The 15,003-nt window shown below is 35.2% G+C and overlaps 1 protein-coding gene across 1 annotated transcript in view; it reads right to left on the bottom strand.

Annotated features, from left to right (window-relative positions):
- BTAF1 (B-TFIID TATA-box binding protein associated factor 1) overlaps positions 1-15,003 on the bottom strand; it is a 95,551-nt gene that overhangs the window by 65,170 nt on the left and 15,378 nt on the right. The window contains exons 3-6 of the mRNA XM_004427825.3: positions 13,026-13,140; positions 11,267-11,413; positions 4,368-4,531; positions 1,838-1,974 (exon numbers count right to left, since the gene is read on the bottom strand). Of these exons, the coding sequence (XP_004427882.1) occupies positions 1,838-1,974; positions 4,368-4,531; positions 11,267-11,413; positions 13,026-13,140 (563 nt within the window). The remainder of the gene's footprint in view (positions 1-1,837; positions 1,975-4,367; positions 4,532-11,266; positions 11,414-13,025; positions 13,141-15,003) is intronic.

Raw genomic sequence — 15,003 nt, 5'->3', positions numbered from 1 at the left:
ACAAAACATTTCACATGTTCCTTCCTTGCTTTATATCTTTTTTCTTCTTAACCCTTACCATTAACATGCCATATATATACAGGAATAAAATTCACTGAAATATACATTAATAAAAGCCAGCAGAAACACTTACTTACTATATGATCCTAATGAGCTGTTAACTTAAAAAACACTGTGGTTAACAACTCAATAAAGATCTTATACTTAAAAAAGACAACTTAACCCCCAGTAAAAATTTACACCAAGCAGATGTTTATTATTTATCCTATTTTGTGTCTAGCTTTTTTTTTTTTGAGGAAGATCGGCCCTGAGCTAACATCTGCCAATCCTCTTCTTTTTTTTTGCTGAGGAAGACTGGCCCTGGGCTAACATCCATGCCCATCTTCCTCCATTTTATATGGGATGCCGCCACAGCATGGCTTGACAAGCAGTGCGTCGGTGTACGCCTGGGATCCAAACCGGCGAACCCCGGGCTGCCGCAGCGGAGCATGTGCACTTAACCACTTGCGCCACCGGGCCAGCCCCTGTGCCTAGTTTTTAAATAAACACTGTAAACACTTTTTAGCTTTCTATGAATGGAAAGAACAACAAAGGTTCTGTCATCTGCAACAAAACTCTATTTTCATAAGCTCTCACGTGTTTTATTAACTCATCATTTACTCAAACGTTTTTCGAACACTACTAAAGATTCTAATTTAACGGAGCTGAGTGGGGTTCAAGAATCTGCATTTCAACAAACCTCTCAAAGTGCTCCTAAGGGGACTGTTTCAGATCACCCTTTGAGAAATGCTGCTCCAAGCTTATACACAGATATCACTTTTATTAACTCATTAAGAAAGTGAGGACAGTGATTTTATCCACAGAGTTCTCTCCTACCATAGGACTAGGTAAACAAGAGTGGATTATTACTCACTATTTGACTTAGCCCTCAGCCTAGGGAACAGGTGAGGTAATACTGTGACAATTCACACTTTACTAATGCAGCATTCTTAACTTGTGGCCTTTAGGCCATCTCTCTCACTTCACTCTCTACTATTCTCACCTCTGTTCACTCTTCTCAGCCATTAACTGCTGTTTCTTGAATATTTCATGATTAAGGCATTTATGCTTGTTCTCTCTGCCTGGTATGCGCTCCCCTTGGAAGATCTTCAGCCCTTATTCAGGGCTCATAATTAGTAAGAAAAAAAATCTGCATATATGGATTTTTCTGGGGAAGTTGTCGTAGACCCTAGTAATAGTAAATTTTTTTGGTGGTGTTGGTGCCGTCAAGTCGATCCCAACTCCTAGTGCCCCTGTGCACAGCACAGTGGAACCCTGCCCAGTCTCCGCGCCATTCTTTCACCTTCCAGCACTATATCAGACAGTGCTCCACTGCTATTCATAGAGTTTCCATGGCCAATTTTTTTTTTTTGGAAGTGGGTGGCCAGGTTCTTCTTCCTAGTCCATCTTAGTCTGGAAGCTCCACTGAAACCTGTTCACCATGGGTGACCCTGCTGGTATTTGAAATACTGGTGGCATAGCATTCAGCATCACAGCAACACACAGACACCCCAGTATGACAACAAACAGATAAGGGGTATGGTTCCCTGACCAGTAAAACGAACCCGGGCCGCTGCGGTAGGAGCATCTTACCGGTAAGTGCATCTTAACCACTAGACCACCAGGGCTGGCATAATAGTAATAGTAATACTAGTAATAGCAGACACTCTCTGACAATTGCACAAGACAATCCAAATGGTACTCCACGGCTAAAGACAAAATGTTTTTAGAAATCAAGTACAGATTTAAGCTATACAGCACTATTGTTTTAAATAAATAAGCAGAAAAAGATTACTACCTCTTCTCATTAGTTTCCACTGCATCCCTGGATCTCTGTTTTGCAAATAACTTGGCCATTCTTTTAGCTTTGTTTTTCTGTCTATTGCTCATTCCTGCTCGAAATTCTGAGTCAATCAATTCAGCTGCCTGGAGAGTCTAAAAGAATAAACGAATGGTGAGTTTGAACTTTTGAAATTAAAATAAATACCCATAGTCTCAGCCTCAGAAAAGGAGTAAGTCTATAAATTTCACTATATACAAGTTGATTCTTTTTTTGACAGCTTCATGCTATTCTGTTGTATGGTTGTACCATAATTTCACTCTCTTCTTCCTTCTTTCCTATTCTTCCAATTCCCAACAGAGGCTCGTGTGTTTCTTAACTTTTTTTATGTCACATATGTGGCATGAATATATTATCCTAACCCACAAAGGGATTTGAAGAGGTGAGACTTCGAAATAACCATAATACCACCCAAAAGTTATAAGAATAAAGAATGCCAAAAAGAAACTGATAATTATCATCTACTGAAAAAAATAAAAATAATGATAGCCATAAGTGATTGGTCCAACATCTTACAGTCAACTTAGCCCATATGCTCCTTTCCTCTTAACCACTCAGTGCCTACTGTTTTTGCTCTTTTCCATTCATGGGAGACATTATAAAGTCTGTGAGACAGAAATGCTTTGAGCCCAAGCCCAAAAATCTTTTCCGCCCTTATCTGATTAAGATTCAACTGAAATTTACACTTGTACAACCAACTGGGGTCACTGGTATGGATACCTTGCTACAGTCTTGGTCCAGGGACCATTGGCACATATACAAGGCAATGCAGCAGTGATGAGTCTATGGCAACAACTAACCTTAAGCAACTCCTCCCAAAGGTTCGTGACATATAAGGCCAACCAAACTCATATCTTGTAAACCCCAAACTGGCTGTTGCCCATCCCACATCCAACTATTCTATCTATAGCCCATTTTCTCTAATACACCTGCCCATTCATTTTCTTACACCATATCCAGTTACCACACTGTGAGTACATTACTACATTTTTGTTCTCCTTTATTTTATTCTGTTTTCTTCTTTATTTTTTATTTACATCTTATGCTTCCCTTTGTACCCCATTTCTTTCCATTCTTTCCTAGTTGTCATTATATTTTCTGCCTCTTTGCAATCTTCTCCTTTTTCTATGTGCTGTTTTTTTTTCTGAAATAAAAGTCAGTCATCATCACACCCCCCAACCCTAAAAAATAGTTTACAAATTCTAATGGTTTGGAGGACAGCTAGTATAAAGGCAAATAGAACCATCCTCCAGGGGCCGGCCCAGTGGCATAGCGGTTAAGTGCGCACGCTCCACTGCTGGTAGCCTGGGTTCGCATCCCGGGCACGCACCGAGGCGCTGCTCATCAAGCCATGCTGTGGCGGCATCCCACATAAAGTGGAGGAAGATAGGCACAGATGTTAGCCCAGGGCCAGTCTTCCTCAGCAAAAAAAGGAGGATTGGCATGGATGTTAGCTCAGGGCTGATCTTCCTCACCAAAAAAAAGAAAAAAAAAAAGAACCATCCTCCACTTAAGTAAAGGGAAAGGCCAAGGAAATGAGAAGATAAAGATTTCAGGACTGCAAAGCAGGAATTCCTAATGGAGCCCATTAAGGGATGGGCCTTAAAGGATACTGCAGGTGCAAAAGAAAAGAGTACTGAACCCCTTGAAAGGTAATATTTCATTTGTATGTGAATTTTTCTGAGGAGAGAGCCACAAGTTTTACTGGAGCTTAAAATGAGGCATAAAAAAAGCACACAGGCATCCACTGGGAACTGGAATACAGAAAAAGGAAGACTACAGAGCAAAATTATGGTATGGCCATACAACAAAATAGCATGAAGCTGTCATAAAGAATGTGATCAATTCATTCTTGGTTGATGAATCAAGTATAGACAGATTGTCTATACTGATATATTAAATTATATGAAGTGAAAAAAGGTAAACAAGGCTTAAAAAGATACATATACTTGTATATACGTAGAAAATTTCAGGAAGAATACAGAAGTAACTTAAAAAGTTGTCTGTAGGGCGTGGAGACATGGGTGTCTGTCAATTATCGGAAAGAAACTTTTTTGACTTCATAGTATATGCCCTTTTGCATTGGTTGAAAATTTTCTTTTTATCATGTTTGTTACTTTCACAAATAAAAGAATGAATCATAGCTCTAAAGATTTCTAGTATCATTATCCCACTCTCTCCCTTACTTTTTTTTTCCTTCGCTTAACAATAAAGGAAACAGCAATTGGTACAACTAGGATCTTTCAATACCAGTGGCTCTAAAAGGTACACCATGGCTTTTATCCAACAGTTCAGTATCTTCAAGGTAGGCTGAACTTTTGTCTCTTTAGAATCTGTCATTAGAAATCCAATTTATGAAGACATTAAACTATGGCAGCATTAGGCAGCAATGAGGATAGTATTTTTTTTAACATTGCAATTGCATAGCAAAATGAAGCAGACCCCTTCAATTATTACTTGCAATCAACCAACCAAAGGTTTTACCTACAGGTTGTTTGTTTATAAGGGCTGCTGAAGTCGGGGTATAATCCAAATCTTCGTCATTGAAGAGTTCTTCAGTACTCATTCCAATGGCTTCTCCCATATTAAGGCCAAGTTTCTTCTGTAATAGTTTTCGTTGGCGTGCTATCCTCTCTTTAGGATCCACTTCACCTTTAAACAGAAAAGAAATATATTTCCTCTAAATCAGTTAAGAAGTTTTCTAACACATGAACATCAGACTTGATTCAAATGCAAAAAAAATTAAACTATTAAAACACCCTTCCTGACAATAAAACAAACTATACTGACCATCTCTGAATGTGTCATAAACTCTATTACCTAACCATGACTGGAAAATAGTATTCTAGCTAACAAAACACTATAGCAATTTTCACTGAGATTCCCCCATTGTCCTACTGTCAATTATCGAGTATATATAAAATGATATCCATTCCTATGGAAATAAACCAATTTTATTTTATAGCTCCACCTTGCACATTCTCTGAAAGATCTAACCAGGCTGAAAAAACAAAACCTAGATTTGACAGAAAAAGATCTCAACAAATATATGCTTATTCCAAGTGTGGCCTTTAGGTATTTTGAGCCCATAATAGTGCTAACAGCCCAAATAAGAAAGATAAAGGCATACAAGTAGATAGATTTTGAATGTCCCAAATAAAACCCTCAATAATTCAGTGGAAAAAAGATCAAAAGGTATTATTTTAAAAATAAAAATTTGAGCTTAAAATAAGTTGCAAGAGATGGTTCTACACTACTGGAAAAAAAAAAATAATGTTTTAAAATCACTAATGATCTGTTTCTAATAATGACTAAGTTCTTATTGGACTATTCCTTCACAGATAACAAACTCTTGCCAAAATATAAAAAAACAACTACCTGAAGGCACTGGAAAAAGAACAAAAGTAGGCATATACTTGGATGAGTTGTCAATACTGGAAAAAGGGCATGGCACTGGGTGAGTTCCCCATTTTTGCAGTTTTTAACCTGACGGTAGACCCAGTCCATGATATGCGAGGTAGCTAAAAGCTGGATAAAAAAACCCACAGTCTTTCTGGCTTGAAGAACTAGAGGAAGGAGAGTTAGGGGTCACTATAGCCACTAGAAAGTAGACAGAGAAAACCCATAAAAGAGAGAGCCAAAGAGAAGGCCCAAATTCTTTGTAAACTCAGCCAAATCTGTGGCTGAATTTTGAACTATGCATGCACAGGGCAGATTCCAAACAGTCCAGCTAAAGCTAAAAACTAAACTGAGATCTGAGCTGTTGCCCAGCAGAAAAGAGTTTGTGATTCGAGTTTCCCCACGTTAAATGCCTGCTAAAACAAACAAATAGCAAAGAAACCCAACCCAACCAAACCAAAACACTCTTTGGAAGAATATAATGGAATCCAGCCTGCACAGTATAGAATTTATAATGTGAGGGAGACAATTCAAACTTAATTGACATACAAAGAATCAACAAAATGTAACCCATTTTCAAAAGAAAAGACAGTTAATTGAGACCAACTCTGAGATGACCCAGATGCTGGAATTAGAAGAAAAACTTTTTGGGCCGGCTCCGTGGCTTAGCGGTTAAGCGCGCGCGCTCTGATGCTGGCGGCCCGGGTTCGGATCCCGGGCGCGCCCCAAGGCACCACTTCTCCGTCCAGCGCGAGGCCGAGTCCCACGTACAGCAACTAGAAGGATGTGAACCTATGACATACAACTATCTGCTGGGGCTTTGGGGGGAAAAAAAATGAATAAATAAAATCTTTAAAAAAAAAAAAAAAACAAACAAGAAAAGCTTTTTAAGCAGCTAGTATAAAAATGCTCAAAGTAAAGGAAGATACCCTCACAATGATGAAAAGACAGGATAACTCAATAGAGAGACAGAAATTATAAAAAAGAACCAAACAGATCATACACTTGAAAAGGGTGAATTTTATGATGTGCAAAATATGCCAATAAAGCTTTTTTTTTTTTTAAAAAAAGAAATAGGTCTAGAATTGAATATAGTACCTGAAATTTAAAAATCACTAAATGGGCTTAATAGCTGAATGGAGATAATAGGACAAAGTATAAGTCAATTTAAAGATAGAGCAATACAAAGTACCCAATCTATAGAACAGGGAGGGGAAAAAAACGATTTAAAGAAACAACCTGAAAATGAAACTAAGAGAACAATTATGTGTACAATAGCATCAAAAGCAAAACTTAAAACTTACATTCTGGAAACTACAAAATATTGGTGAAAGAAATGAAAGAAGATCTAAATAAACAGAAAAACATTCTATGTTCATGGATCGTAAGACTTATATTGTTAAGACAGTAATATTTCCTAAATTGATATACAGATTCAACATAATTCCAAATTGATATACAGATTCAACATAATTCCAATCAAAATACCAGCTGGTTTTTTTGCAGACAATGACAAACTGATCCTAAAATTCATATGGAAATGCAAGAGATCTAGAATATCCAAAACAATCCTGAAAAAGAAGAAAGTTGGAAGCTCATGCTTCTTGATTTTAAAACTTACCACAAAGCAACAGTAACCAAGACAATGAGGTACTGGCATAAAGCTAGACATCAATGGAATAGAATTGAGATGTCCAAGAAAAAAACTACGTGTCTATGGCCAACTATTTTCAACGAGGGTGCCAAGACAATTCAGTGGGGAAAGAATAGTTCTTTTCAACAAATGGCGTTGAGACAACAGTATAGCCACAAGCAAAAGACCAAAGTTGGACCCATAACCTCACAACACATACAAAAATTAACTCAAAACGGATCAATAGTAAATTAATAGTAAAGGCTAAAGCTATAAAACTCTTAGAAGAAAATGTAGGGGTAAATGACCTTAGATTTGGCAATAGCTTCTTACATATGACATCAAAAGCTTGAGGAACAAAAGAAAAAGATAAATTAGACTTCATCAAAATTAAAAAATTTTGTGCTTCAAAGGATACTATCAAGAAAGTGAAAAGACAGCCCACAGAATGGGAGAATACGTTTGTAAATCATATATCAGGGAAGAGGTTTATATCTAGAGTATATAAAGAACTCTTACAACTCAATAATAAAAGAACAAACATCCCACTTAAAAAACTGGCAAAGGATCTGAATAGACAGTTCTTCAAAGATATACAAATGGTCAATAAATACATGAAAAGATGTTCAACATTATTAGTCATCAGGAAAATGCAAATCAAAACTACGAGATATCACTTCACACTCACTAGTATGGATATAATCAAAGTCAGTAAATAAGTACTGGCAAGGACATGGAGAAATCAGAACCCTCATATACAGCTAGTGGAATGTAACTGGTGGAGGCACTTTGGAAAATATTCTGTTAGTTCCTCAAATGGTAAAACATAGCTACCCTATGACCCAGAAATTCCACTCTTAGGTATCTACACAAGAGAAATGAAAATATACATCCACACAAAAACATGTACATGGGGGCCGGCCCAGTGGCGTAGTAGTTGGGTCACGCGCTCCACTTCAGCAGCCCAGGGTTCACAGGTTTAGATCCCAGGCGCGGACCTATGCACTGCTCATCAAGCCATGCTGTTGCGGCATCCCACATACTAAAAGTGGAGGAAGACTGGCAACAGATGTTAGCTCAGACCCAATCTTCCTCACCAAAAAAAACCCAAAACAAAACATGTACATGAATGTTTATTGCAGCATTATTCATAATAGCCAAAACAACCCAAATGTCATCAACTGACGAATGGATAAACCAAACATGATACCCATACAATGGAATATTATTCGGCCATAAAATGAAATAAGACCACTTCACACCCATTAGGATGGCTGCTATCAAAAAAACAGAAAATAACAAGTGCTGGCAAGTGTGATGAGAAAACAACTATTTTGAGTTGCTGCCTAGGCATTTTACAGCATGACAACCCTCCTCATACCCAGAGTCTGGACATGTAGATAAGGACTTGAGTGTAGGATTCCTGCCACAAGTTCCCGCTTTGCTTTTCCTGGGGCACCATTTAAAATAACCCCTTAGAGTTGAGCCGTCAAAAAGTTAGTGACCTCCACCCCAAACACCTTATAAATAATAGGTGCTAGCTACCCCGCTTCTCTCAGCTCACTGCCCCCCAACCCCCTTTTCTGGGATCTGTAAGTCATAAATTTTGTGACTTTACTTCCTTTGTGTGAATGTATTAAAACTGAGCCTTCAACCAAAATGATCCCCAGAGTTTTCACTTCTCCAAAGTGGGAGTTCAGATGCTGAAGGAGCCACCTGCCGACCCTGTGTGGCTGGCTTGTGCCTCCTCATTCAGCAGGTCATAATCTGCATATTCTTAATTTAATACAACAGCCACAGGCCCCACAACACAGCAAGATGTTCAGAAATTGGAAATCTTGTGCATTGGTGGTGGGAATGTAAAATAGTGTAGTTGCTATGGAAAACAGTATGGTAGTTCCCGAAAAAACTAAAAATAGAATTACCATATGATCCAGTAATTCTACTTCTGAGTATTTTCTCAAAAGAACTGAAAGCAGGAATTCAGATATTTGTATACCCATGTTCATAGCAGCATTATTCACAATAACCAAAATGTAGAAGCAACTCAAGTGTCCATTGATGGGTAAACAGATAAACAAAATGTGGTATAAACACACAATCAAATATTATTCAGCCTTAAAAAGGAAGGAAATTCTAACACATACTACAACATGGATGAACCCTGATGAGATTATATTAAGTGAAATAAGCCAGTCACAAAACGACAAATACTGTATGATTCTACTTACATAAATTACCTAGAGTAGTCAAATTCATATAGAAAGAAAAATAGAACAGTGGTTGCCAGGGGCTGGGGGGAGGGAGGAATAGGAATTATTGTTTCATGGGTATAGATAGTCTCAGCTTTGCAAGATGAAAAGAGTTCTGGAGATTGGCTGCACAACAATGTGAATGTACTTAATACTACTTAACTGTACACTTAAAAATAGTTAAAATGATAAATTTTATATTATCTATATTCTACCACAATTAAAAAACTGATACATCCTATAACAGTAATAAAAACTACTTAGAATAAAAAAATGAAGTAAGTACTGATACACTACAATACGGATAAACCTTAGAAACATTCTGCTAGGTAAAAGAAGCCAGTTACAGAAGATCACATATTGTATGATTCCATTTATATGAAATGTCCAGAACAGACAAATCTATAGAGAGAAAAAGTTGCTGGGGAATGGAGGAAGGAAGCAGGGAGACAAGAGAGTGATAGCTAAAGGATATGGGGTTTCTTCTTGAGGTACTGAAAATATTCTAAAATTGACTGCACATATCTCTGAATATACTAAAAACCACTAAATTGTACACTTTAAACATGGGTGAATTGTATGATATGTGACTTATATCTCAATAAAGCTATTTAAAAAAACTTAAGGCTGCTCTACCCAGGGGGAAAAACACTAGGTATCCAAAAATGAAGACTGCTGGATCACAAGTCCAGTACACTTACACAGAGCCCAAAATTAGTCCTCTCATTCAGGGAAAGTCCTATTGGGGAAAATAACCTACACAACTGCAAAGGAAATTTAAACCAGCACCTGTACTAATCATGTACGTGTCCTTCATATACATGAGGAGAGAAACAGAGATGAGCAGATATTTAAAGAAAACCTAATTATAGGGTTTTTAAAATGAGCACTGTACAACATGCTGTCACATCAGCATTAAAAACTGAGTTCCCAAAAAATTGGGATTCCCAATCCCGGTTACATCAGAGTCACCTGTGGCATTTTTTTCTTTTAAATACAATTTCCTAAAGCTCTCTACAGATCTATTAAATCAGAATCTCTAGGATAAGACCCAAACACATATTTTGTTTAAAGTGACAAACGTGATACTGACTTTTACTCCTGGAAAGGGCCAACGATCTCAGATGATGTCCATGGCTACACTAGTAAGATCAGCAAACTTACTGTTTAGAGATAACTTTTTCAAATTGGAAATTTTTTTAAATGACTTCTACCTCCCTTATTAGAAAAACTATGTTTTGCTGGAACTTAAGCAAATTCTCCTCTTAATTCTCTCCAAAAATAACTAAACTAGATCTTCAGCAGAAATCATATTAACCAACGGGGAATGGGTATTTGACACTTTTTTAAGATGAACAAATTAAAGATCATTTCATTAACTTAGCTAGATAGATATGTTTTGACTAATAATTAATTTAATCAGCAACAAAACAAAACACTGTTCTGTTTTGGTTTTAATCAAAAGAGCAACTTATTTACTTACAGAAATCCATTAAAAACATCAAGGTTTTTTCCACTCAAGGCATCAATCTTGAATGGCCAAAACATTTATTTTATATCCAGATAGATTCTGTAAGTTTAAAGATAATGGGACAATTACCTATCCAAGATTTATTTTTCGTTTTCAGTTTTTGCTTTGGTCACCAGCATGAGTAGATCCAATTATTTAAATATTTAAAACATATTAGAAAAAGAAAACTATCATACAGCCTCTCAAATTTCCAGAATTGTGAAAACATTAGCACAATCTACACTAATACTGGCTTTTAAAATCTATTCAACTGAGACTCTTGGGTAACACTTTATAATTTCTATATTACATAATAAAATGGTTGCTGAAATATTAATATGTATCTATTAATGATGCATATACATAGTACATATTCACTTAATGGAAGAAAAATATTCATATGGTAGCTTTAGACCAAGTACTTCTGGTTACCTTCCCCAACCAGACCATGCCCTACCTGCAACTGCAAACTTTAGTCAATTTACATTTCACAACATCTGTAAGATTTTCTGCATGACTGATACATAGCATACCAAGTGATGAATTAGTTTGAACACACATTTCAGATTTTCTGCTATACAACTACTACATACCTGATTTTTCATCTTGTACTTCAAATTCTGCACCAGCAGATCCCAAAAGTGATGCCCCATGTTGTAACAATCTACATATATCAAATCTGTCAAAATTCAATCGATCTGTAGTAGATGAATCTTCCATAGCACCTTCTGAAGTAGGTTCTAGATGAAGTTTAAAAATATTTAATTTGATCATATAGCCAAAGCGTAGAATTAAAGAAATAGCATTACTTGGGGTGGGTGGGTAATATTTTAAGAAAAGTAAAAGGTGAAGGAAGTAGAAAAGCTATTGTGGATTTATTTATGATCAGCGCTTAGTTATTTACAAATAAACTATTTAGTTGGTGGCTCCCCTCTACAAACTATCAGAATGTTAGTGAGTGTATGTATAGCTGTTTCTGACTACAAAAGCAAGAAGTTATATGAAGAAATGCATCCCTATGTTGAAATACGTATGTTAAATATCATGCTGTCTCCACTTATTGTTAAACAGTTTAAAAATACCAAGGTGACAGCATGAGCTTATTATACTGCTAAATTGGAAGACAAGGATATATTTACAGAATATATTCATAAATAAGACTAATAAGCATCATCCCTCCCTATATTTGAGGAATATCTAGGATACAAAGCAACTACTCATTCAATAGGACCTACTCATAATATGAGCAAATTATAATCTCCTGGTAAATTGCTAAAATTATATATCCATCTGAAGCCTAAAAATATCTATAAACTGTTCTGTATTCCTCCCAAAAAAAGGTTATGCTGCTATAAATTTTAAAATATACTGTAATTGTTCACTGATCTAATGATTTGTTTAGCTGGTATTTGCATATAATTCATCTGTAAACTAACATATAATTCCTTGACTTAAAGGGAACTACTTATAAATATTTTAAGTTTTCTAGTGATGACAAGCAACCTTACTTACTATAAATTTTAATGCTAGCATACCTAATTTAATAAGTTTTATAAAATAGAATTTGAGTTCTAATAGCTCTATATACCAAAATAAGCAGAGATAAGCTGGAAAAGAAAACACTCTTTTCTAAAACAAGTTATAATTTCTTTTGGTTATGTATTTCATTTGAGGAGAGAAGACAAATTAACACAATCACTCAAAATAACTGGTGCCAGCAAATTAAAGCAAAAGTTTTAGACAAGCTAAGACTTACGATAAAAGTGATGTTATCAACATGACTCCAGAATGAAATCCAGTTGCACCATATTAAATTTTCACTTTATCAAAATATTCACGTTTACAAATTTTTAAAAGCATACATTCATTTTTAAATATCATTACAGGCAGTCAGAAAAAATAATTTCCACTATAAGACCTCTAAAGGACACAAAAAACTAAAGACCTATCCCTCCAAATATCCATACAAACCTGTGCTTAAATTTAGAAAATAATTATAAAATTTAGAAAAATTACACTATTCTCCCAGCAACAAGAAAAAACAGACTGTTTCAAATATTTACACTGTATTGATTTAATTTCCTTTTTAGGACATAAATTCCTTGAGGTAAGTAATAATCAACCATACTGTAGAATTAATAATTTAAAATATATATACACGAAAACATTTTATTTATCTAGTTTTTTTAAAAGTGTGGTGAAAATCACCTTATTCAATGACATTTCCTGACAAGCCTGCACCTAAAAGCATGAAAATTAAGCCTATAAATTAAAATTGAAATTATATTAAAATATAAAATGTATAGTACAGTTAGGTTTTTACTGCAAACTACTTTTTCTACTTAAAAGCACCTTGTTTGGTTCTTGGCACTGGATTCCACTCAGGTAGATTTTTCACTATAGCTTCAACAGCTTGTCCTGCCGCAATCCGGGTATCCCAATTTGTACTCCTTAAATATATCAACACCTTAAAAAATTATAAAATAAAATAGTCATATACCAAAAAATATTGTTTGTTCAAGGCAGCCAGAACAGAGAAATACAAATTTACTTGTAATTAACTCAGAATTTAGCAGCCCTTAAAATCATATAAAACACTTTGGAATTATTAAAATCATTTACAAGATTCTATCATTCACAGGAAATATCAGTACACCTTAAAAAAAGGAAAAAGGAATTTAATAAAAGAATGCTGAAGTACATTTAGAAAAATAACCTAGCTTTTAACACACTAAAAAGCAAAGTGTATATTATTCATTAAATTCCACTACTTAATGCAAAGAGTTAAGTTATAAAAACTAAGTGAAAGAATAAGTGAATTCAGCAAGATTGTAAGATATAAGATCAATATACAAAAATCAATTATATTTCTATACACTTTCAATAAACAATCTGAAATGAAATTAAGAAAACAATCCCATTTATAATAGCATCAAAAAGTATAAAATACTTAAGAATAAATTTAACAAAAGAAGTGCTCAATTTGTACGCTAAAAACTACAAAAAATTCAAAATACTGTTCAAAGAAATTAAATAATATCTAAATAAACAGACAGACACCTCATGTTCATGGGTCAGAAGACTTAATATTGTTAAGATAGTAATACTCCCTAAATGGATCTACAGATTCAACACAATTCCTATCAAAATCCCAGCTGGCTTTTTTGCAGAAATGGATAAGTTGATCCTAAAATTTATATGGAAATGCAAGGGATCCAGAATCACCAAAACTACCTTGAAAAAGAATAATAAAATCGGTAGACTCACACTCCTTGATTTCAAAACTTAGTACAATGCAACAGTGATTAAGACAGTGTGGTACTGGCTAAAGGACAGACACAGATCAATGGAATAAAATTGAGAATCCAGAAATAATACTGTGTCTGTGGTCAACTGATTTTTGACAAGAGTGCCAAGATCATTCAATGAGAAAAGAATATTTTTTTCAACAAATGGTGGTGGGGCAACAAAATAATGATTTTGAACCCCTACCTCAAACCATACACAAAAATTAACTCAAAATGGGCCATGAGTCTAAGACTAAGAGCTAAAGCTATAAAATTCTTACAAGAAAACATAGGGGTAAATCTTTGTGGCCTTGGGTTAGGCAAGGGTTTCTTAGATATAATCCCAAAAGCACAAGTGAAATAAAAAAAGATAAATTTGACTTCATCAAGATTAATAACTTTTGTGCTTCAAAGGATACTATCAAGAAAGCAAAAAGACAACCCACAGACTCGAAGAACATAACTGCAAATCAAACACCTAATAAGGGGCTTGTATTCAAAATATATAAAGAACTCTTACAACTCAATAATAAAAGAACAAATATCCCACTTAAAAAATTGGCAAAGGATCTGAATAGACAATTCTCCAAAGATATACAAATGCTCAATAAACACATGAAAAGACATTCAACATCATCAGTCATCAGGAAAATGCAAATCAAAACTACAATGAGATATCACTTCACACTCACTACTAGTATGGATATACTCAAAGTCAGTTAATAACAAGTGTTGGCAAGGATGTGAAGAAATTAGATCTCTCATACACTGCTGTTGGGAATGTAAAATGGTAGAGCCAGTTTGGAAAACAATCTGGCAGCTCCTCATGAAGTTAAACATAGTTACCATATGATCCAGCAAGTCTACTCCCACATATATATCCAAGAGAAATAAAAACATACATCCATACAAAAATTTGTACATGAATTTTCATAACAGCAGTATTCATTATAGGCCCCAAAGTGGAAACAACCCAAGTGTCCTACAACTGAGTAACAGATAAATAAGATATGGTATATCCATATAGTATATCCCTATTCCAC

The sequence above is a fragment of the Ceratotherium simum genome, chromosome 6 (genome assembly GCF_057802395.1).
Source record: "Ceratotherium simum simum isolate JZ-2026a chromosome 6, ASM5780239v1, whole genome shotgun sequence".
NCBI lineage: Eukaryota > Metazoa > Chordata > Mammalia > Perissodactyla > Rhinocerotidae > Ceratotherium > Ceratotherium simum.
Note: the sequence above shows the minus strand (reverse complement) of the source record. Positions and strands in the feature narration are given on the sequence as shown.